General features: G+C 31.4%; 2 protein-coding genes across 9 annotated transcripts; both read left to right on the top strand.

Moving 5' to 3' along the window:
• Positions 1–3,879, top strand: Arfrp1 (ADP-ribosylation factor related protein 1). Its single transcript, XM_088231491.1, has 5 exons — positions 1–224; positions 302–472; positions 551–632; positions 1,185–1,356; positions 3,675–3,879. The coding sequence occupies exons 1-5, from the start codon at positions 132–134 to the stop codon at positions 3,766–3,768; spliced, it is 612 nt and encodes a 203-aa protein (XP_088087617.1). The 5' UTR covers positions 1–131; the 3' UTR covers positions 3,769–3,879.
• Positions 3,880–4,049: 170 nt separating this feature from the next.
• Positions 4,050–24,334, top strand: AP-1gamma (adaptor protein complex 1, gamma subunit). 8 transcript variants are annotated; one of them, XM_088231483.1, is made up of 18 exons: positions 4,050–4,254; positions 5,950–6,011; positions 7,630–7,771; positions 8,684–8,872; positions 8,991–9,229; positions 9,334–9,410; positions 10,720–10,737; positions 12,487–12,582; positions 12,730–13,056; positions 13,946–14,164; positions 15,892–16,108; positions 18,835–18,976; positions 20,184–20,445; positions 21,155–21,265; positions 21,817–22,057; positions 23,084–23,244; positions 23,375–23,467; positions 23,549–24,334. In XM_088231483.1, the coding sequence occupies exons 1-18, from the start codon at positions 4,193–4,195 to the stop codon at positions 23,648–23,650; spliced, it is 2,760 nt and encodes a 919-aa protein (XP_088087609.1). In that variant the 5' UTR covers positions 4,050–4,192; the 3' UTR covers positions 23,651–24,334. The 8 variants fall into 8 exon arrangements, with proteins under 8 accessions (XP_088087609.1, XP_088087611.1, XP_088087610.1 ...); XM_088231484.1 differs by having other exon boundaries at positions 4,051–4,254; positions 20,199–20,445; XM_088231488.1 differs by lacking the exon at positions 4,050–4,254 and adding an exon at positions 4,558–5,244 and having other exon boundaries at positions 20,199–20,445.
• Positions 24,335–25,886: the final 1,552 nt, after the last annotated feature.

Below are 25,886 nucleotides of genomic sequence, written 5' to 3'. Positions count from 1 at the left end.
CCGTCATCTGTCAACTAAAATTCTGACGGATTGTTTATTGCCTATTCCGAATTCAGATATGAAACGTCACAACAGAAAATGTAAATCGTGTAATTATTTATAGTTCATAATAAATCTTTACAAACATCAAAATGTACACATTGCTCCATGGATTTTATAAATATTTGGTCCAGAAAGATGAATTTTGCATTCTTATTTTGGGCCTTGATAATGCAGGGAAAACGGTATGTAAAACAATCAAATTTATTCAACGGTATATTTAATTTTAGAAAAACAGCCATAATTATATTTTTCTTTTTAGACCTATTTGGAAGCAGCTAAAACAAAATTCTCCAAAAATTATAAAGGAATGAATCCCAGTAAAATAACTACAACTGTTGGACTTAACATTGGCAAAATAGTTGTCGGTGGAGTGCAGCTAAGTTTCTGGGATCTCGGGGGGCAAGAAGAATTACAATCTCTATGGGATAAGGTGCATATCAGTTAAGTCAACTTAATAGTAATTTGTCAATTGATAGTTTACTTAAACCTTCAATTAAATTATTTTCAGTACTATGCGGAGTCCCATGCTGTTATTTACATTGTAGACTCATCTGATAGAGACAGAATCTCGGATTCTAAAGCATCGTTTGGTAAATATCCATATTATTTAATAAATTATTCTTGAAATCGATTGAAATAAGAAGAAACACAAAACTGTAATTTAACATTTTTTCTGATGTTTACATTATCATAAATTGATAAGTATTTATTTCCAAATGTTTTCTAGAAGGTGAAATAACTCGATAGAATTTCATCCATATCCATAAAAGTTTCAACTCTTTTTACTCACAAACAGATGGGTGAATGAAAGAAATGTAGGTAGAATAGAGTAAAAACATACTTCATTTGTAAAATTAAAACAAACTGATTTTGCAAATAATCATCGTTTTTGTAGCAATAATAATTTTTAATTATTTAAAAATGAAGATATTTATCAATGTATTGAAAAATAGACAGATTTTGAAAGCTATAGTGTATAAAGTGATCTCTTAAAACATCCAATGATCGACAAGTCATAAGTCCTGTGAATGTCAGACCTCCATATTCCTTTCTCATAAACGATATCTGCCTCGGTTACAGTTATTTTCGTCAACATCGTTCATGTATTTTTCACCGCATTTATTTTTATTGTGATTTTTTAGATCGTATGATTTCGTCGGAGCACCTGAAAGGTGTGCCTTTACTAGTTTTGGCAAATAAACAAGACATTCCAGATTGTATGGGTGTTCATACAGTCAAACCAATATTTAATCAGAATGCACATTTAATTGGTGCAAGAGACATCATGCTGATGGCTGTATCAGCTCTTACAGGGTAATTTTTAAAATTTATTTCACTGTTTTATAATGTACACAGGTTCTTTGTTTCAGGTCCCAACTAGCTAGGAACTTCCTGTGTTTAGGCAGGACCTTTTTGTTACATATGATTTTTTATGAATTTAATGATGCTTAAAACAATTCAAATCAATAATAATAACATTTAAAAAATTCAACAAATATGAATTATAAAACATACTAATAATAGTAAAAATTTAAACATAAAATACCTTCTGATAATAATAAAAAAATTAAACAATTGTAAATTATGAAATATAAGAAAATAAACAGATATTTGAAAAGAAAATATTTTGTCATATGGCAAATTACTACAACTTCATACCGAATACATATAGACCAGTCATCCCCAAAGTGGTCTATATCGACCCCCAAGTGTCTATCATGACCTGAAAGATGTACATGGCAGTAAAAAAATAATAATAGGGGGTCTATGAGATGTAAATGGTGGTCTACGAGAGTGGATCCCATTAAGGCAAGCCGTCGCAATTTTTTTACCGTAAATTTAATAATCCCACTAACACAGACAGTATCTTTTTTTTATATGGGAGTTGTATTATTTTTTACCTTGCTTATAATATACAAGGTTTATATTTCAAAAGATAATTTTTCTGCAATTATATTTCTTTAAATTTATCTAAACTGTTGGGATCGGGAAAGATATACTAAAGTGGGCCAATCAGGAACTTCTCAGCCTTTGCTCATGTGGAGAGAAAACTACTTAAAACTCTTCAGGAGAAGCCGGCCTGTTGACAGTAGTCAACAGGCCTTCCATTCCACTAGAAGAGTGTTCAGCATTTTGTTCCCTACTTTAGTTTATTTTACCAATTGCCTGCACAATTTCGACCATGTGATTACTACCTCTCGTGTGAGTTCTTTATTACCTATCACCGGTGTGATGTCGCGTAGATCTTCACCCAGGCTTCTGCATCGGGCCTCCAGCTGTTGTCTCTGAAAGCTGAAAAAGGGGCAATGCATCATTAGGTGAGGGACATCTTGGGGAGTTCGATCTCAGAGAGCTTGAAGCGAAAGCTCATTAACCCACCATAACCCGTAAGCATTTGGGTGAGTTTATAGCCAGCATTCGGCATTCTCCTGAGATCATAGGCATGGAAAATGGTAGGGAAAAACATTTTAGTTATACTTCCGGTAGTCTCACTCAAATAACGATCGTTCCACAGTTGAAGGGTCCTGCTTCTTATTTTCCTTTTGGCAAAGCTGAGCGGAAAATCAGCAAAATTGGGGGCTGTCTTCTTGAGCGTAGCCTCCTGAGCCTTGTCATCAGCCTTTTCGTTGCCAAGGATTCCAGTGTCCCCTTGATCCAGCCGATGTACACGTCTTCGTATTCGCTTTGTAGCCGTAGTATGTGTAACTTGTAAAACCTTGCACATTTGATGCCAGTAGCAACGAGTTGGATTTGATAAAATCCTCTACAAAAATGTATGCATTACCACATGTTGCACTGGTTCAACACCAACCGTCTGTCGGAATCAGGCAGTCGTCTGCGGATAATGACAGTAACTTTCATCAATCTTCCTTCAAACCTTCACACTGAAGTTATTTATTTTTAAATTTCCCGCTGTACAGTAAACCATATAGAAGTGATTAGTTACTACGCAGCTTCAAAAACACATTTAAAGTAGATAAATTTCTTTTAAAAAATTAGAAATCAGGGGGTTTACGAAAATCTTTAAAAAAACATAAAAGTATGAAGACCTCTGATATAGGCCAACCAGAAATGGACAAATTGCTAGAACTTCATACTAAATGCATATAGACCAATCAACAATTAACCAATTACTTCAAAGTTCTCATGCTGAATGCAAATAGACCAATTATTAGTGATCGACAAAATTTATTTTACAAATAAATCTCAAATCACAATTTATAACCAACTCACCTCACCTTCAACATGACAAATTATCTTTTCAATCATAATATTTTATGTGCTTTTCATACATGTGTGTCTTTTTTTATTAACTTTTGATAAATTAATGTACTATATAAAATTTTATTTTTTTTCAAAATTAAAATTATTAGTTTAAGAGTCCTCCTCACCGGGGAAAATCAACTAAGGAGGACTATACAGTGTTCAATTTTTTTTAAATATATATTTTATTTACATTCAAAGCAGAGAATTACAATTGTATTTATTATTTTAGTATGAAATTTACTACATATTATTTTAATACTTTTTTTCTACTTATTCACAACACTAATAAATCATTTCAAAAAGTTTTTGAGAAAATATAGAGTACCTTCTACCCTGAATGTCAAATATTTTTCTTATTATTTCAGAGATGGTGTCGATGAAGGGATAAGATGGCTTGTTGATTGCATTAAAAGAAATAAATTGCACAGGCCTCCAAGGAATCAAGACGACTTATTATGACTGTCTAAATAAATCTTATATACATTTTTAATAAAATATTATTTAATTGTACAGGTATTTTCACATTAAAACATTTTTGTTAAAATAAATGTTAATTCTATCCACTGTTAACATTTTTATCTTCATTTAATTTGTCCTCAGTGTAATAAATACACGACGATAAAATGCTTTTTCACTTGTGACGCATTATATAAATAGGAAGGGAACTACTGATAAAATCATTGATAAGAGTAAGTACACCTGTGTGTAATGTGCTTCGTGGGTATAATCAACGCCTAAGTATGTTCTGTTGTATGGCACTCTTATCAGTATCAAATGTGTTTACTTCTCTGCCTAAGATGTAGTTTTAAACATAACCAAATAACATTCATTAAAAAGTTTTAGTTATAAATTTGTGTGGAAAGTGTTTAATAAATACTTAAATATGGATTTATACTCAATATACGAGCAAGATTGGAGCGTTTTGCCACCTGAGCATAATCGCAGGTATGGTGCGATTAGTATTGTTCAAAATTGATATGATTAGTAGGTAGTCATGAACCCCTGATAAAGAAAGGGGTAAATTTAAAAACAGGCACCTGGAAAACACATTTTTATCAGATTAAAATATTTATACATAGTGATGTGAAGTTGATTTTCTCGGCTGTATGGGTTAAATGTATATGGGTTAAAAAATATATTATAGAGCTATCTTAATTATGTTTTAAAAAAGGCTCCAGAACCTACCCTACTTGAGAAAAAAACAATAGGAAAATATCAAGTACCTAACAGCGACGGACATCCCTATGCGGCCTTTAAGAAATGTCAATTCTCAAAATATAAGTTCTACGGAAAAATCTTTTTTTGTTGTGCAACAGCGATAAACGTAATAGATGCAAAATGTTTAATTATGGTGGATCCATTATTGTCAGCGTGGAACCTTTTTTCTTACTGGCACGTCATTTTGTGGCCATTGACGGCCGTCGGCCATGTTGAATATTAGTTTGCATGGGATGGTCAGCTGTCTGACGTGAATCAGTATTTCGCATATTTACGGAATAAATAACTTATTTAACAGTTTCTGTACTTAAATATTCAGACAATTATACTATTGACCCATTAGTGAAAGATGAAGTGTGAACTTTCTAAAATGTGCCTTTAATATAGCCACCGTAGGTGGCAGGTGATTCTTGTGTTGCATTCCACTCAACAGAAATGATAAAAAGTTCCTTTATAGTTTGTGTTGTTTTATTTTATCTGTAAATTATTCAGGCTTTTGCCTATTATCAGTTATTATTTTAGTATGATAATTTTTAAATCTTGAGAAATAATCCTTGCTATAAACAAATATGTGACAAATGTCACAAAATTATCCAACACCTGCTGTTTTACGTTTAAAAACATTCATTTTAAATCATATACAATTTATTCTTTGTGTTAAACTTTTTTGTTGAGTACATAAATAAAAAAATCTACAATGAATGCTTCAGAATCCGGGTAAATATACTTTTTTATGTGGTATTTGACATTTCAATGTGAACGATTATTTTTTTTAACGTTATTTTCAATAAAATAACATTCGGCTTCGGTGGAATCTTATTTAAAACTCAATGTTTAGCATTTACAAATATAATAATACGTAATTTAAATACATTACTTGATAAAAATCGGACTTTTGACAAAATTACTCTGCATACAAGTCTATGACCTTAATTTACTCTACGGCAAGTCATTGAAAATTTATGCATAATTTTTAAGTGTTATAATATCTTAGAAACTACGACTTTTGTGCTATCTATATTATTTATGCACGAAAAAAATCAAACGAGTTGGCTTTGTTTCTGAAAGAATAGGCAATAAATTTTAACTATGACTATATTGACATTCTAAAATAATATCAATATATTAAACTTAATAAAGTAGGTGTCTTTGTTTTTTATTCAACCTCCATGCGCTCTGTAGCTGCAGGACATGTAATCCAGATTCTATTTGTAAACGATTATTTACTAATTAAAAGCTCCTCTTAGTCCTTTTTTTGGAATGTGTAAATGACGGTTAGATTTCTAAACGTTCTTGCGCTCTGTAGCTGCAAGATGTGTTGTGATTTTTATTGTATGGCACCCTTGAGGTGGATTTTCACAAAAATGTCGCTATATAAGTTATCCCAAATAATGTTTAAAAAGTTGGTTTGTATTTTTTTAGGTTCAACCCGGCCTTCAACATTGCTACCATAAAGCAAGTGGTCAATGAAGCTATAGAAAGAGGTATTTATCCATAAAATATAAACCATTATTTTTGTAACCAGAGCCGAACCTACCATAGGCTCAGTTGGCACAAAGCACCAGACACTTGCTTACAAGGGAGAGGAGAATGACATGCTCGTATTAATTTACAAACATATATATATTCTCGTTCGTTTTCAGTAAATGACTAGGCGCTAGATCCCGTTAGATACTGCGCTGTCTGTAACTTAGTCAATTTCTTATTGTTGCAATAATGCTTATTGTTTTTTTGTAAAGTACTGATACTAATTGTTAATCTTAAACAAGCTCCCGTCTATATTTTGTGTTTTTATTATATTTTGGTATGTGTCCAGGCCGATGAAAAATTCAGTTCTGTGTGTAAAATAGAACCATAACCCTGGACTACTGTTTTCGATTCGACGGCTGCTCTCGGGTAAAAATCCTGAATAAGGAAATCTAGTGGAAATAAGTCCACTTCGTTGTGTGGTGGTTGGCGTATTTGCCTATCGTTCTTGAGGTCCTGGGTTCAATTCCCGGTGGGGTGGATGTGAAGTGTTGATTTTAAAGATTCTTTAAACTGCAATATTTCGTTGTTCCTGGACTGGCACCTAAAGTGTAGGACTTATCATCTTACCTTCATGTAACAGATGATCGAAATACGCTGCATTTGGTTTACAAATGCAGTACCCTATGCACCACTGGGTGCGAAAAGGGGAATGATGCGGATGTTTTTTTTTAAATGTGAAAATAATGTTTCATGATTTAACCCAAACCACAGGTTTTTGGAATTAGCATGACATGTTGTATATAATATTATAAACATCCTAAACAATGTAGAATACAAAAGATTGTAAATGATCGCCACATTAAACAACTATCAAAATCGAAATTGTTTTCAATTCAATAATATTATATAAATACATGCTAAGTATGTATATTCTATACTAATAATATGTCTTTCAAATACATCGTACTTGACTGAATGTACTTATTGTCATATTGTCGCGTGTGAAGAGTTGTAAATTATATTAACCTAAATAACTTTGAGAGTAGTTAGTATTAGCGTCTACAAATAAATTAACTGAAGGATATTTTGAGGAACGTAACAAAGATCAAATCAGTACCGCACTAACTTGTAAACACCGCATTCAGAATATTTTTTTTCTTATATAATATGCGGTGCAGAACAATTTTGATGAATAGGTATTTGAACGTTGTTTATCTGCCACTCTCTTGCGAATGCCTTCCCGATACTGTGCGAAAAAAACAATTGCACGTCAGACTCATTATGCCTAATTAAAATCGACATTTCGCTGACCCGTTTTCCGCACCTCAAAACTGGATTGTTTTTTTAGAGAAAGTATCAGAATGAAATTTTCTGTCAGTCCCTTTTCTGTTTTTCAAAATGATTTATCAAATTTGGTATACTTTACGTCCGAAGGCGGCAGATAAAACTGGGCGCTTTAATGAGTTCATATTTTCAAATGTTATGATTACGCCGCAAAAATAATTGTCCTACAAAGGTACCATCCAACATAGACTCCAGTTGCCTATGCTTTTTTATACTTATAAAAAAGCAATAATCTTTTAAGCATTTATTACAAGTTTTCGTTTTTTAATGTGTATTTCTCTATTTTAGTGCGTATGCCAACACCCACTAGACTACGTGATCTAATACGGCAAATCAGGGCTGCACGAACCGCTGCAGAAGAAAGGACTGTTGTCAACAAAGAGTGCGCTTACATTCGGTCAACATTTAGAGAAGAAGATAGTGTTTGGAGGTGAATACCACAAAATATATGCATATTACAGTATTATAGTCTATCATACATTTTTCTATGAGTTGCATTCTTAGATACACACAAATATTTCAACTTTGAGACTGTTTTAATTTTTTTTGAAATGTCTACAAAATGTTAATCAATCTGGGTGTAATAGAATGAGAAACATTAAATATTACTTAAAACTTATTTTGAAACATTTGCCTGACAGGCACATTTAGCTTAGATTTTTGCCACCTAAGACTTAACACAGCACAATGAGGAAGTTCAGTGGTGTTTTAAATTTAAAAAAAATTGTTAATGGACTATCAAATTAAGCCAAAAAAGTGTGTAATTTTTACATATTTTTTTGTTTATTGTAATCGCTATGATTTTTTTAAAGTTTTGTAATTTTGAAATCCCCTTGAAACTTCGAAATTAAACCGCCCGCGGCGACGTCACAAGTTCAAATTGGCGATTTTTCTGACATTTAAAATTTGAATCCCGTACAATTATAAAAACAAACTATACAATTTAAAAAAACATGGCTGCCCCGTAAGCCGGGTATCTGTTGCCGGTTTCCACGAAAACATAACAATGCTATAATGTATTAGTTATTTAAACATGTGCCATTGCAAAGTCGATCATTTATATCAAAATCGTTTTTATTAATATATTCATACATTTTTATGATACTTCAAAAAAAAAACTGTATCGAATTTCCCATAACACTGAACTTCCTCATTGCTGGTTCATCCGCTAGGAGATGCGCTATTTAATCAACACCTCTGAATGTTTAGATAACCCATGGAACTGCATGTCAAGCGGATGTCCCAACTAGAAATAAGCTTAACACCAGATATTCTCCAAAATGAAGTGTTATGGATATTCCGATATCCACTGACTCTGAGTAATTATTTCCTCTTCTTTCAGATGTCGCAACATTGCGAAGTTATTGTATATTCACATGCTCGGGTACCAAGCTCACTTTGGGCAACTGGAGTGCCTGAAACTAATAGCCAGCGCTCGCTTTACGGACAAGCGGATTGGATACCTCGGTGCCATGCTGTTACTTGATGAACGGCAAGATGTCCATCTACTTATCACCAACTGTCTTAAAAAGTAAGTCAAACACTAAAGGATTATTTCATTTCTATTCGGTCTTAAATAAAACTGGCATAAATACATACCAATAAAACATCCTCACTTTGAACTAATTACTGTTACTAATTATTTTCAGTGATCTGAACAGCTCAACACAATTCGTTGTTGGCTTAGCATTGTGTACACTAGGGGCAATAGCATCTCCAGAGATGGCCCGAGATCTTGCTTCAGAAGTGGAAAGATTAATCAAGTCTCCAAATGCGTACATCAAGAAAAAAGCAGCGCTTTGTGCTTTTCGCATCATCAGAAGAGTTCCTGATCTAATGGAGATATTTTTACCAGCAACTAGAAGTCTGCTCACTGAAAAGAATCACGGTATTCAAATTTCATAAAAATTTCTAAAAAATTAAGCATCATTCTTGATTTTGCCCAAACTGGTCCAACATTGAATTAACTTTTCCCATGCACATTTATTTTAGGGGTGCTTATTACCGGAGTCACTCTTATAACAGAGATGTGTGAAAACAGTCCTGATACTCTTAATCATTTCAAAAAAGTAAGTAATAAGATTTTGTTTGGTTTATAATGGAAATAATATTTCACTGTAAAGGTCAAATAAGTTGATTTTCATTATTTATTTTATAAATTTCAAGTGCTTTGAGTAATGTATGATACAAAATGCATGTCAGCCCCATTTTCACAAAATATTTACTTTATTAACAATTATCTTATAAAATTATCGAAATGCTTTTGGCTTGGAATGTAAATTAGACATTTTTTCTCAGAAATCTAATAGAATGAATTAAAGTCTGAATCCATTATAAATATGTAGTAATAAAACTTTTGCGGAAAATTGTATGTTCCTATTATCAATTTTTAATATATTTGTGGTCACCAAATGCATGACAGATTGTAAATGATCGCAGATTATTCTGTTTAAAAAATTGTTCCTCCTGTATGATTATTATTCGTGAATCAAAATAATATTTTTTATATTGAAGAGAATAAAACAAAATTAGCAGAACTTGTTTATAACCAGCTATTAATAAATATTTTTCTAAGATCACCATGAAACATATATTTTTTAAGAAATAAGGGGTGTATAAAAAAAAGCATAAAATGTTTCCCTCGGCTGGTGAAATTCCAGTGAGGGATATCTTTAGGTAGATATGAAAGAATGATTAAATAAATATGTACAATCAGCACTTTCGACACATTAGTACAGCAGAATGAATCAATCCTATGTATAGCTATTATAAGTCATTTACTGTCATTCAAACTTATGGCCATACAAATCATTATTGATCGCTGATACTTGTGAAGTTCCTGAGTAGTGTTTAGTGTCTCAAGCAATGCAGGATAATTATTATTGATTAATGTTACAATGTTGCATTCGAAAATAATTAAATTAAATTCAAAACGGCTCTTGACATTTCAAATGTTTTTGAAATACAAATATGTATGTCCAATACTGAGTGAAAGCAGTGCCTTGCAATTTGATTATTTTATTAATACTAAATGTAATCATTGATATAATGTAACATTTATAATTGATTTGTCTCTCAAGTCCTTTAAACCGAGTTTGACTGGAAACATCAATTATTATCAATAATTGCAGTCATGCCTACAGCTTTATTTCATGTCTCTTTTTTATGTATTCTAAATTAATATAATATGCTCCCCATGTTCTTGTTGCAGTTATATTATTATACAATATGAAATGATCAATTTGTAAAGTTTTACTGTGAAATTTTCGCTATCATAGTATAGAAGTTTTTTATTGTAAATTACTTTAGTTCATTTAATTATAACATTTACAAAAATAACTGTCTTCTAATGACTGTTTTTTCTTACCATTGGTGTAGGAAAGCGGACAGCGCGAGGTAAACATTACAGACTATCCATAATATCACAATCATGCATGAACTAAAATCTGTGTGGTGTTTGCTGTTCTGTTGGGTTCTCGCTTTGGTTATTTTTATCTTCCCGTGTTACTACCATTCGTAACATGCAACTGCATTAAAATTATGGCTACCATCCGTAACATGACCTCGATGTTAACTTATGAAGCATGAAGCTAATATTTACCTGATTTTTATGAAAACGTGACTGCTAATCCAATTTGTCTCTTTTATCTAGCGATAATATTGTCCAGTCCATGCGAAAATTTTGAATCCGCCATTTTCTGAAAAATTAGTTTTTTATCAAAATGTCAATGCTCTTCGTGGAAAATTCTTAAAGCTGTTTTTCCAACACTTACATCGCTTACATTATAACACTGTGTATCTCAAAAAATATGTTTTCTTTTTTTATTTCATTTTACACCATTGCGGTTTAGATCGGTATTTTAGCTCCTCAAAATTACTCGTTCAAAAGTTTTATTTTGTAAACTGATATTTTTAAATTATTTAAATAGGTTTTTCGAATATGTTATTATGATAGATCAAACCCATAGTAAATTTACATAATGTAGGTTTTTAACTATGTGAACACACTTATATATAGCAATATAGATGTAGATGCTTGAAATGAAGTATTTTTTTGGTATCCTTTAAAATTGTCTTTTCTACATTCACTTCTTTCGCATGGACCAACAATATTAGTATAATTAAGTATTAGGTATTTATGTTTTTCTATTTATTTAACTACCTTTCATTGGTCCATAAATTTATAATTTTGTTTGTATATAATTATGCAATTATAACTTGTCAAATCCTAATTAAGGATATTTATATAAAATTATGAAATTTATATTTTTATGAAAAATATGTTTTCTGTGCAAAGATTAAAAATAAATAGAATATTGCATTCAACATATTATGATTAACTCATAATACTTATGCTTGTTAAGATTTTTTTAAATATTTTACACTAAAATTCAATTGTTGATTTGTTTTATTGAAATTTTGCTTATAAAGCTTCTTATTTTATTCATAAATTGATTGATTAATGCCTTTTTTATTTTGTGGTGATGGAATTTATTCACAATCATTTATTGGTGATGGGATTAAAATAATATTATGTTTGTATTTAAGAGAAGAAAAACGCATCAGAGATAAGGTTTTTTTTTTTAAAAAAAGTATTTTGGTCTAATTTTCATATGGCTTAAGTAAAGAATTTGTAAATTGCTCGGTGAATATTTAATGCAGTACACAATATTATGAAGGTTAATTAAACTGTATTTTCATTTTGTTGAAAATGTAATTTATTTATAATAAGAATATTTATTTTATGATATGTTAAATTTTAAAACCAATCTTTAGGAAATAAGACCTAATGTTTTCTTAATTGAGTATTTACTAAAATATTTTAACATCCTTCTGCAAAATATTATTTATCATACTTACCTAATTAACAATATATCCATATAGTCATTATTAAATAGATTGTGTAATAATGTAGGTAAATGTTCAGATATTCTATAAAATCTCATAATTTTTCTTGCATGGTATGTTAAGTGTATGGCTGAAAATGGATACATGCTTAATTTGATATAAATATGTAAATATTTACTGTCATAATACATGTTATATGTGTTTTATTCATAATATTATGTAGGTATGACACATTAAAAAAAAAAAGTTTTACAAGTTTTTGTTTTTTTATTAAAATATATTTTATTTATCTTCCAGATTGTTCCAAACCTGGTTCGAATACTCAAAAATTTAATTTTGGCCGGATACTCTCCCGAGCATGATGTTAGTGGGGTATCAGATCCATTCTTACAGGTATTTTAAACCCATCGTATAATCGAATTGAACTTAATTTAAGATTTTGATGAATAATTTTTTGAATACAACACAATTGGCCGTGCTCAATGTGTGATAATCATTGTTAAAAGTGTAGCAAAATCTAAAATGTTTAACCCTTTTTAGGTGAAAATTCTTCGCTTGCTGCGCATTTTAGGCAAAAATGACGCAGAAGCATCAGAAGCGATGAATGATATACTGGCGCAAGTTGCTACCAACACAGAAACTAGCAAGAATGTTGGTAACACCATTCTGTATGAAACTGTCTTGTCAATAATGGATATCAAATCCGAGAGCAGCTTACGCGTTCTAGCCATTAATATCTTAGGCAGATTTTTGTTAAATAATGATAAAAATATTCGATACGTGGCCTTGAATACCCTACTCAGGACTGTCCATGTGGACACATCTGCTGTGCAAAGGCACAGAACAACCATTTTGGAATGCTTAAAGGTATTACATATTTTACATTCATTCTACGAACATTACTATTGTAACTAACTTGTTAGTAGTCTATTATCTATCTAGTTCTAAAAAGGACTTCCGATGTTATCACAAAACGGCGAACACATTCAGCAAGGCAGTCCAAGAAATGTCCAAGAGATGCAAAGCAGAGCAAGTATTGAGATGTAAAAATTAATATGCTCATCTCAGTGGTCAGCAGCGAACTGATTTAATTATCATGTTCAGAACCTCTATATACCACTTGCAATCCTGGAGCTTCGCGCGCTGATTCGCCAAACTGAGGTCTGCTAAAGCGAGATAGAGCCATTGCTATCTCTCTCTAAATACCTGACCCAGAATATAACTCACTGCTCTGTGACACGCCTTATATGTGCTCCCAAAATAAATTGAAATACTTGTACATTAACAGTACAAAGTATATGGGAGTACACAAATGAGGAGCAAACATTCAAAAGGTGATTTGTCAAAATTTAAAAAAAAAAGGTTTATATCAAATTTTATCGTTCATATCTAAAATCTATGAGAAATACCACACTATTAATTCAAAATGTGTTTTTTTCTACATTAAATATGTCGTAAAGTTCATACATTTTAACAAATGATGCTATTTAAAATAAGTTTTTCTTCATTTTTTAAACTCTGTATATCCGCGACAGATCACTTCTTGAATATTTGCTCCTCAAATATGAAACAAAGCTTGATTGAAAGATTAGCGAACCCAACGTAATGACCATTTCCAAACAGAAGAGAATCTTTGAGAAATGGGCCTCTACTGATCCAATATTAAAATTTGCATTCTGTAGTCCTCTTTGGCCCTTAATATTTTCAATAAGCATGTCCAGAACAAGTATCCACTATATTTCTTAATTATTAACAGGATCCTGATGTATCTATTAGGCGAAGGGCAATGGAGCTATCTTTTGCATTAGTCAACGGACAAAATGTCAAAACAATGATGAAAGAATTGTTAACCTTCCTGGAACGATCTGATCCTGACTTCAAAGCCCAGTGTGCAAGTGCCATTGTATTTTCTGCAGAAAAATATGCTCCAACCAAAAGGTGGCATTTAGACACTTTACTTAAAGTTTTAATAGCTGTAAGTATCACTTTGTAATTAATTATTGTAAAATGACATTTATATTATATTTCAATAGTCAAATTAAAAATTACACAATATACCCCTCTGTTCAAAAAATAGGGTGAACAATTTTATTACAAAGTAATAAGCTGACATCAAATTTGAATTACTGTCTTTCAAAGTCTTCTCCTTGACTAGCGATGCACTTATTGCAACATCGTTTCCATAATTGGAAACATTTCTGAAAGCCATGGCCCCATCAATGTCGGGAACGGTGTCAAAACATTTTCCTATTAGAACTATTTTTATTATTCGAAAGAGCCGGAAGTCGCGTGATGCTAAATCTGGAGAGGAAGGTGGATGTGGACAGACGGGAACCTTTTTTTCCACCCAAAACTTACAGATTAGAAGCGAGTGTTCATGACAAATTTCGCACACACTCGTCTCATATGCAAATTGTCAGTTAAAATGCTTTGCACAGACCCGTACGAGATATTCAGTTCTTTGATAAGCTTTCAAATTGTCAATCATCTGTTTCAACTAATAATTTTTGACACTTGTATGTTTAGAAATTTGTATAAACCGCTTTAATTTAGAGTTATACTTCAACCGGTTTCGAGGTTACTACCTCATCGTCATCTTTTTATACTAATAATAATATAGGTAAAATATTATCAAATTGTAAAGATAAGGATGATAAATTAAATAATTCGGGAATTTATAAATTAAATTGTTTAAATTGCCCAAATTTCTATATTGGAAAAACTTCAGGTAAATTGAAAGTTAGAATCAAAGAACATATAAAATGTCTCAGTAATAATAATTTTTCAGAATTCGCAAATCATCTTATATCCGAAAACCATGATTTTAATCAAGAAACGGGTGTAGAAATTTCGCATGTTAATGAAAATGGTTTTCATTTAGACAATTTAGAACGATTAGAAATTCGTCAATCAAAAACTTCAAATAAAAAATAATCAATTAAATTTAACTTCGAGTCCTCTTTTAAAAATATTCCCACTATGATTAATTTTATCTTCTTTCTCTCTCTTCCTTTCATTTTCTGTCTCTTTCATACAATATTTTATAATATGAATAGCAACGCGAGTAATTACAAGTTAGTTTAATTCCTGACGATGAGGTAGTAACCTCGAAACCGGTCAAAGTATAACTCTAAATTAAAGTGGTTTATACAAATTTATAAACATATAAGTGTAAAATGTCATACCACAAAGTGAAAAATGTTTTTGATAACAATAAAAATAAATTTCGACACTGTTTTTAAGGTCGAAGGACGTCCCGACCGTTGCCTGTCTTCAACCGACTCATTTCCATTTTTAAATCATTCATCCCACTTGTAAACAATCTTCAAAGTTACATCATTTTCGCCATATACTCATTCGAACCTTTCATGAGCTTTTTTCGAATCTTTTTTGCAACTTTAAACATAATTAAATGTTGACGCGTTGTTTGAAATCAACAATGTGCGACCGACACAGTAAATATGACCGCACTCTTCCGGCTCTGGAAGCCGATTGACAAGTCAGAACTTGTTCAAACTTAATGCTGACTATTTCATCTAATCAGGCTATCGGAATTATTACTTCAAATGGAAGTAACATGAGCAGTTGCTGCTATAAAAATTCATTCACCAAATTTTTTTATCACACCTTCCATATATTTAAAAATAATTTAGTAAATATGCTAATATTGTAGTTTATCTATAAATTTATTTGACTTATTAGGCCGGTAACTACGTGCGAGACGACATGGTATCGTGCACCATCCAGCTGGTGTCTGGCTGCGGGGAGCCAAGCCTCCAGGGGCGGGCCGCACGGCGCCTGTGGGGCTCCCTTAGCTCCTCCACGGCGGCCGAGCGCCAACCCCTGGCGCAGGCCGCAGCGTGGGTCATCGGGGAGTACGGCGACATGCTCGTGGACCCCTCTACCGCCGAGCCAGATGGTAATTATCTAACTACATAGCACACATCCAATAAAATAACACAATAAAATCTGATTTTTAGTGAAGTATACAGAACAAATTGTAAAATAACCTCTCATATGCTGAGAAATGAAAATAATGAGGAAGTTCATTGCTTTTTTGTTTAGCTTGTTGGTAGACTATTAAACTAATCCAATAAAAAATATTTTTATTTATATGTACTTATCTTATTATCATCGCTATGATTTTTTAAAGTTTTGTAATTTTGGAAATCCCCACCAAAACTTACATTGCACCGTCTGCGACGACAATCAACATACGTTTTTGGTGGATCCCAATCAGATTTTTTCTTTAAGTTCCTTATAACTTCGAGGGCTGACGGAATGTCTATGTGTATTAATATGTCAATGTTGTCACGCCTCAGGCGGAAGATATTATCGGTACGACTATCCACTGTTAATAAATTAACGCAGCCCCATCTTAATTATACTTATAACAAAATTATCTATGGTTACGATCTCATTTAGAGAGTTCACTATAATTTTGACATATTATAATAATATAATAATAATCATAGTCTATTAACAAAAATAGCAATTACTTTATCTACTACATACACATTTAGGTAATAAATTTCTCTGGATCATGTCTAGTCTGCCTAACTAGGTACAATCTATTTTAAGGCAGACATTTTTATGCAAAAAATAATCAATAACATTACTACGTACTTGTTAATTTACTATACAGTTATACAATATTAATTTATTATTTAGGAATGTATTTTGAGTAAATTTTCCGATTTTTCTTGACCAATTGTTTTTTTTATATTTTGAATAATAAATGCTAATTTTAATTAACATTGCATATCCCTTTGCCGTATAAATTTCTCTAAATATCAAATAATATTGAGTTGTTCAGTGCTTCGGTTTTGTAAAGGTTTGGTTATGTCGACACCAAAGAGTTTATTGCGACATTTACTTATATTCGTTTTACAAACAAATAATTTAAATCCCGTACAAATTATTATTAACATGCTAAACATCAAAACTAGGTTCAGAAATCGTGCTTTTGTCATTGCCAGCCCCTCTACCTGGAACCAATTGCCTTCACACTTGCGAATCACTGATAGTCCCAGTCAGTTCAGATTTTAACTGAAATTTCACTTCTTTCATTTATTATACCCTCAATTTTTAAATCATAAAACATAATATGTAATTTTAGCTTAGTTAAAATGTTTGTTTATGTATAAAATTGGTTAAAAAAAGTTACTTAAACTTGTGATGTTTGAAGTTGTTCATTTTTGTGAAACTTTGCCTTAATGCTCTTTTTTTATTTTTTTTTAAAATTATATATTAAAAATAATGTGCAAAAGTAAACAAAATCTAGATTGCTCCGAACTAATAATAAATGAAAGTTTATCGGCGCGTTTCTAATACGATATATATTTTTTTAATAGTAAATTATCACAAAATATCAAATAAACACAAAAACAAACAACGACAAAAAACCACTGTAAAAATTAAACAACAAAAATATATTTGGTCTGGATAAACACGACTTTACACCTTGATGTTTTGATTCTTGATGAGAAAATCCTTCAATAGTTTGCTTCTTCGCTGCAGACTGGTAGTGTGCTTTACCTCGGCAGGAAGCTTATTAAATAGCTTTGGTACAATATATTCTGTCATCCTTCTTCCATAGAAGTTTTGTGCTGTTTGGGGGTCTAGACTCTACCAGTTTCATGGCTGTTATTGATCTTGTTCCATGTTGGTGACTGAGCAGGGTTTTTTCCTCATCAAAATGCTTTATCATTAGCTTAAAGAGGTAAAGTTGCTTCACTAGAAGTACCCCACAATGCTTAAATAGGATTGTGTCATCTTCTTTGCAAATCTTTTTGATTTCTTCATTTTCAATAATTATCTTGAGAAGTCTTTTCTGAAGATCGTAAGTTCTATCAGCGTATGACTTGTGAATTCCTCCTCAAGACAGAATTCTGTATGATATAATTGATTCTGCAAGACTTATGTAAACTAATTTAAAAGGTAATATTTTCTTCAGCTGATGAAGTTTTTCCATACATACTCTAAGCCTCGTGCAGATGATTTTATGTGATTTTCAAAGTTGAAAGTTCTGTCAAATGTTAAGCCAAGGTATTTACAATTGCTAACATGTTACATTTACATGACGTAGTGCCTTCGGGTTCGTTATGAAAACACGTCTAAGTGTGGGCTTTAATTCTAATATTTTATCTCGTAGTATAGGACGATGTAATATATAGTACCTTAGTTTTGTTAACATTTATAATTAGACCATTATCATGGGACCATTTTAAGGGACCATTTTTTTCTTCTTATTTTTACCATGTGTAAGAAAAAAAAAACTGTATCCAATTTCCCGCACCCCTGAACTTCCTCATTACAGCTTTACTATTTATCTGCTTAATGGCTGTATTACTAACACTTGAACCCCGCCGTTCTCAAACAGTGTCATATTTGAACTTTTTTTTTTACGACAATTGAGATTTTCTTTTAAAAATATTGTAGCATTTTTTATGACAAATCTAAAAAGAAAAACAAAAAAAACTATGAAAAATCTGTAGTTTTAAGATAGAGTATTTATTTAGTTTTTAGGCTCTCCTGATCAAAACACTCATATTAGTGAAATTTCTTTCTAGAACTTTGCTACTTCATAAGCATTTCAAAGACAGCTACGGTAACTAGCATAACAATTTTTCCACCTTATTTCAGATGATATTGAAACACCTACTGAAGAACAAGTCGTAGATGTTTACCAAAAACTCCTGTGGTCAACTCAACTATCAGTAACTACCAAACAATACTTGCTTCTGTCTTTAACAAAGCTGTCCACGAGATTCCCTAACGGAGACGAGTAAGTTCATTACAGATTTTACTCCCTGATCCCATGAACCACTTGATAATTTTATAATTTTGTTGGCTTTTATTTTTATTTATCTTACTAACTAAATAAATTATACTTATTGGGGGTCGGTTGTTACATTATCACTAACTATATTCTTGCTCATAATTCTAGTTATTTAACCTATTCCCCTCGTTCAAAATTGACATATATATTTTATTTATTAGTTTCAACAGTTATTTTGTTAATGACTATGAATTTATTACCGCTATAACTGATACTTTTGCTACGAACCTTTTTTTCAAAAAAATAACTCACATATGCTGTGAGCAACGCGTAGTGTTGTCATAGGTGCTCACAAATGTATGTGAGCACCGCAGTAAATGGGTTTATGTACAAACATCTTGGTTTTAATCCATTATTATATTTTATTAAATATTTCTCTATATTTCTGAAAAAAACACTAAATCAATTATATAATCCTATGCAATTATCAGTGATATGTGAAAAAGCCCATTCCCTTAACTTTTGCATTGTTGAATCTGGTACACACTTATAAACAAATCAGACAACTATACATAAGATTAACTGCCCATGTATTTAGTTTATTTGCACGGTATCACGAAATACAGATTTAATAAGATCGTGGAAGAAATGTTCTACTGACTACTTCTAACATAATATGCACGCTCAGATTGATTCATTGTGCACATGTATTTTCAAGTATTTATGGAAAATGGTTATAGCATATCATTCTCGACTTTTATCAGGCTCTTAAATTTTCATTGACTTTCAAACACTAATAGCATTTTTCTGGATCATACTATTTTACCGCACATTCACCCAAGATACATCATGATGGTTTCTTAAAAAATACCCATCGATTGATTTCAACTCACATCCAACCTCTAAAAACTATCAATGCATTATATACGAAACATTATTTTTATATATTTTATGTTTATTTATTTTTTTGTGATTTGTTACCTTTTGTTAGCCAAACTTTTTTGTCAATACTTTTGAAATATTCTTTTAAATATTATTTTGCAACTAAATTTTAAATTTTACTACTTTAAATTTTGTTTATGGTTTGTTTTCTAAAATAATATTTCTCTATACCTTGTAACTTTTTTTTTCTTTGACATCCCTAATATGTTTTTTTCTTCCTTTCACCCGCATGTCTTGTGAAGTTTAAGTACTTAATAATAATTATTAAAAGATTGCCATTCTATAGGAAAATTCGTCAGATTATTGACACGTTTGGTTCACACTTAAATGTGGAACTACAGCAGAGGGGAGTTGAGTTTTCACAGCTGTTCAGGCGCCACGCCCCTCTCAGGGGGGCCCTTCTAGAACGCATGCCCCCTTTGGAAATACAACACAACACCAACACTGAAGACAGCGCAGACGACTTGGCAATTCACTGTAATGGAGATGACTCTGCTGTCAACAGTCCCACCTCCCATCGAATTGATGAAGAGGTAAATTGAAACTATATATAACACCATTAAAAGAATATTGTAATGTCAACTTACATCTTTTTTAGAAATATGTATGGCAACATGACAACGTAATTGAAGGCTTTTTACTTCTTTATAAACAAATTGTTTTATAAAAGCAATAAAATTATCTTGGTTATAATAAATATTCACTTATTTGCTTATACTGAATACCCATCACAATAGATATACACAGGTCACAGTGAGAGCTTGTTTGGCGCTGACCCCCATTTACAAGAATTGCATACCGAAAAAAACAATAAGGTTTTTGTTGAGGTCACTGTTCTTTTAAAGATGCGATATGTACCTACTTTTGGATTCAAAATTAGATTCAGCTTAAAGTACTTTCCGCCTCATGGTGTACCTAGTGGTTAATGCATTTGATAGCCATAAATAATGATCCAGATTCGATTCCTGGTAAGGTCGACATGAAATATTTATTTTTATGTGTTTTACAATATTTCACGCGCCCTTCATAAAATAACTGATTTGAGATACTGGTTATTAGTGTACCAATTTATGCGTTATTAAGTGGAGATAAGATAATAAATATATAAAGTACTGTAGACATTAGTTTACATTTTCTATTAATTTTTATTTTCTAAATAAATAAAAATATATTTTACTTTTCAATCGCTGTCCTTTTTACTACACTGAATTAATATTATGTTTACCATTATTTTCTGTTTAGAATGCACTGCTAGACCTTCTTGGTGGAACAGACATAATAATCAACGGAGACACTTTACAAATGCCGCAGAAAAATAACATCATTGAAACCAGCGTTTCATCCAATAATCAGGTAAAAATATCAAAAGCATTTTGTATAATTCTGTAACTTGAAAATTCATCCTCTTCTGAAAAATGTATATTTATCTTATGTCATCTACAACAATTATTGTGTTTTGAAATCTCTTGGAAAAACATCTCCCTAAACCGTTACCACACAATTATTAATTGAAGAGTGATTTTTCAAAGTCAAAACAGATCGTTTAAAGAAAAACAGCTATTTTGGCTTTGTCCATTTTTCACTCAAATCGTGCAATCAGATCAATTAAATGCCCTTAAGTAAATCGACATCATAAAAATTATTATTGAAATGAGGATTTTTTTAAGGCATTTTTAGGAAATATTTGAAATTTTAAATCCTTGTAGTATCGCATCAAGTGACAGATTGTGATTACAATGGCATTCTTACAATAAATAAAATAACGTAAATTTTGACTAAGAACTCTAAATCACTCTTCAATTCGTACAATGACAAACATTTGCATGCAATATATCCCGTACACCAAAGCAATTTATATAATACATTTTGTGGAACCATAAAATGATTTATCTTTCCTGCTCAAGAACTTGTTGGACCTTCTCGGGGGACTGGATCTAAATACACCCTCTACCAACCTGCCCATCAGCATGGAGAATTCCTTTGATATGAATGATGTAATGATAAATCCCAATTTGGCGGCTAGTCTTGTGAACAACAATATGACTTCAACACCTCAGATGTTTGGCTCGGCATCTCCAATTCAACAAAACAATTCCAACTTCCTTGTTGATGGACTGTTCTCAACAATCGTAACCGAACCAAAAGGTACTAACTCAAAATCATGTAAAACAGAAATGTTGCTTTTTATAATGAGTTGTTAAGACTCCAGTTATGAGGTTTTTTGTCATCGTAATATTATATCTTGGAGTTTGATACAATTTGACATTTATGTGATCATTGCTTAGTTTATTTGTTTAAATCACACAAAATAAGTGTGAAATGAACTATCAAAACAAAAATACAGTATTGTATGTATTGTAACCACATGCATATGTTCATTTATGACCTTTTACCATCTAGCATATTTTATTTCCATATATTAAAGAAAAACTAAAGCATATTTTATATTTACTTTGAAAAAATATTAGTTGAATAATAATGAATGGCATTAGTTTTTGGAAACATATAACAAGGGGGCCAATAATAGGAAATACATATGTTAGAGATAGAGAACGTTTTAGAGAAGAAAATATGGAACTCTAGGCATTTACAGGGCTTATGATCTGCCATTGGCTAGTTTAAGTGGCCACTTCACACTGTAGCATTCACCATTTTTCCTATGCTTGAACATCCATGTTTCTTCAGTTCTTCCATCTATTGATTTTAGTAAATTATGGATGTTCAAACATAGGCAAAATGATGAATGTTACAGTGTGTAGTGGGCACTTAAACTAGCCGATGCCAGGTCAAGCCTCTGTAAACGCCTAGACTTCCATATTTCCTTCTCTAAAGTGTTCTCTGTCTCTGTTGTAATTTATTAATTTTAATAACTCCCTAATATGTGAAATCTAGTCTTTTGTCGGCGAATATTTGGACAAACTCAAAATATTGTCATACAGTAAACTCCAATTATCCGGATTAAATAAGTGCCAGATTTCGTTGCTTTTGAAATAATACAGCGAATTGGAACCACATTAAAAACTTCTCCTTTGGATCTGAATATTTGGCAATCCGCATGACTGGAGTTCGGATAAACGGAGTTCTGCTATATGATTTTTTTTAATAATGAAGATAATTATGATTTAGTTAGACATTGCAATAATTTTTTTAAAAATTATATTAAATTTTCAGAACTCCCGTCTATGATTGCTTTCAATAAAAACGGTCTCAAAATTACATTTGCTCTCGAGAAGAGTATGGAACAAAGTGATACTGTAAAAATTACAATGACTGCTAACAACAGTTTGCAGTCAACAATGACTGATTTCTTATTCCAGGCTGCTGTCCCAAAAGTAAGAATATTTCGTAATGAATTAATCAGTAAATAATATGATAACTGCTACCAATATGTTTTTTTTCTCTAGGGAGGAAAAAATGAAGTTCTTAAAATGCAGCTAGTCATCATAATTTGTTTATTTTCAGACATTCCAACTGCAAATGCTTTCTCCATCAGGAACTGTAATTCCGTCCCAGGGTGAAGTGACCCAAGTACTCAAAATAACCAACACCACTAAGGTGAGTCCACTATAATTATATATAACCCGCTCATTATGTAGTATAAGTATATGGAGAATTTCCTAGAATGTATATTTGCAGGCGACTCTCCGCTTAAGAATCAGGGTGTCCTACAGCGCCGATGGTGTGCCTGTGCTGGAGCAGGCAGAAGTGAACAACTTCTCTGTGGACACGTGGAACTGACACAACACCGGGAACACTCGCGGAGAACTCTTCCACGAGCGACTAAAAGCAATTTGTATGCGTCATTCACTCCTGCCAAAATGTATTGTGTTTGCTAAACGGAATCAGTCTAATAGTGTAAATACTTGTGCGATAACTATATTTTCTCATAATTATCATAAAAAGACAATCCCCTGTGGCGTACAATGCCTTTGAGTTATTTCAGAATTTAAAGCACTCCACTTTCTGCTCACTTACGTTTATCAGAATAACTAGTATTACATTTTTGTATTTTCTTTTCGATTGCATTTGTTGTAGCTAAACAAAAAACTACTAAGCAATATTTGACAGTATCAATATGTATTACAGATGTATCAAACAATTATTTGGATGTCAATAATACGAAACCTAAATAGTCTGCAATAACTTGTTCTATATATTGTAAAAAGTACATAAGTACTACTTAAACATCTAATGACTTAAAAAGGTCAAAAAATCTATATTTGTAAACATTATTGTTATATTTTGCATCAATTTTCTGTTTATAGAAATATGACACTGTAAAAAGTTTTATGAATCTTAATAGTAAATAATATTATGCATTATGTTGAATTTATATTATCTCTTATGTGAAATTTTAAACATCAACAATATATTGTTAACAGCTGATTGACAATACGTGCTAATAAAGTTATTTATATCCTTGATTGGCTTTTCTCACCTCTTATCTGCTGATCTTCATTTTTCTGATAAATACAGTGATCTCTCTATTATTCTAATAAGTATATCCATATTTTACTGTTAATTATCACTATCATTGTATGATATCATTAAAGGTCACCTATGAATTTCATCGTTGAATGATTGGTGTTCCAAATAAAAAAAAACCTTATATGAAGAAAACTAAATTAACTGATAAACTATCCACTTTCTGGGTGTGTATGAATTTATTTAAAATAAGGGCGGCCACTGTATATATTTCCAACAGATTTACATCAGTAAATCCTTCATATATATGTTTTCATACAATACTGAAAAGTATTAAATTGTGTTAGTTTTTCATATCTCAACACTTTGCTCGGATAGGAATACTCGAGTTCAAAATATGAACAGATCCACAAAGAAAAATATTTTTCAGAAGCATAGTGTACCTGTTTTGCTTTTCTATTTTAAAACCATGGTAAATTTTTAACATAAATCTACCTCACAACTATTGACTTTATTACATCCTTACTTACAAACTATTTATGTTACAGCATGGGTATTTAAGCAAGGCAATTTTTATGTACAATTTTTTTTTTTTAATTTTAACACAGCAAAATAAATACCGTATATTTGTCCACATTTTAAATATCCAAGATGTTTTTTCCCGCTTAGTTGAATACTTATTTTATGTCAATAATAATAATACAATACCTTTCAGTATTTACATATTTGCTATAAAAGAATCTTAACCGTGTCTGGATTGTTGCCAATCAAATAATTATGTAAAAAACAGATACATTCTGTGATGAGTTTTCTTGAAACTGCCCTTGATTTTATACATAGCGTAATTATAGTTTTCTGCTTACCTGCTGGCATAAAAATATGTTTTATTTATTTTTGCACCACAAGAGGCATTAGTAGCGAATTACGACACAGAACACCCGGGCTTTAGAAAAACCACATTAAATTATTGTGATCTCACTAGGAATTAAAACCAAAACCCACCGTGTGTGAGGCAAGCATCAGCTATCACACCATAGGGGTCATCAATTAGTGCAGTTGACTCACGATTTACCGTTGTAGGGAGAAAAAAAGTTTTCAAATTTCCACATGGAGTCCCATGTAAATATTCGTGTAACCATCAACAATCATTCATTTGTTTTTTTTTAAATATGTAAATGGTAACATGTATTGATGTACAATTTTGGAGGTTCAATGTAGGTTTTAATGTACCTACATATACAATGTATTATGTACAAATACTATCTTCACACTGCACACAAAATGTTTACTAAGAATACCAACCATTTCTTCTGGTAAATCATATATTGGACAGGTAAGCATCTTTATTCTATAAATTCAATATTATTAGATATTATTCAGTCAACATTTCAATTTAATTTATGTGGAAATAGATTTATTAGTCTACATATTGTGGGGCTAAAACTTGGTAAGTTCAAAATAATAATTTTGAGTAACCCACTAAAAATGAATATTTGTATCTTCCTCCATTAATGATACAAATAGGCAAGTTGTGATTCATTAAAATCAT

The sequence above is a fragment of the Micrasema longulum genome, unplaced genomic scaffold (assembly GCF_059751315.1).
Source record: "Micrasema longulum isolate JH-2025_06_02 unplaced genomic scaffold, ASM5975131v1 h1tg000887l, whole genome shotgun sequence".
Classification (NCBI taxonomy): Eukaryota; Metazoa; Arthropoda; class Insecta; order Trichoptera; family Brachycentridae; genus Micrasema; species Micrasema longulum.
Note: the sequence above shows the minus strand (reverse complement) of the source record. Positions and strands in the feature narration are given on the sequence as shown.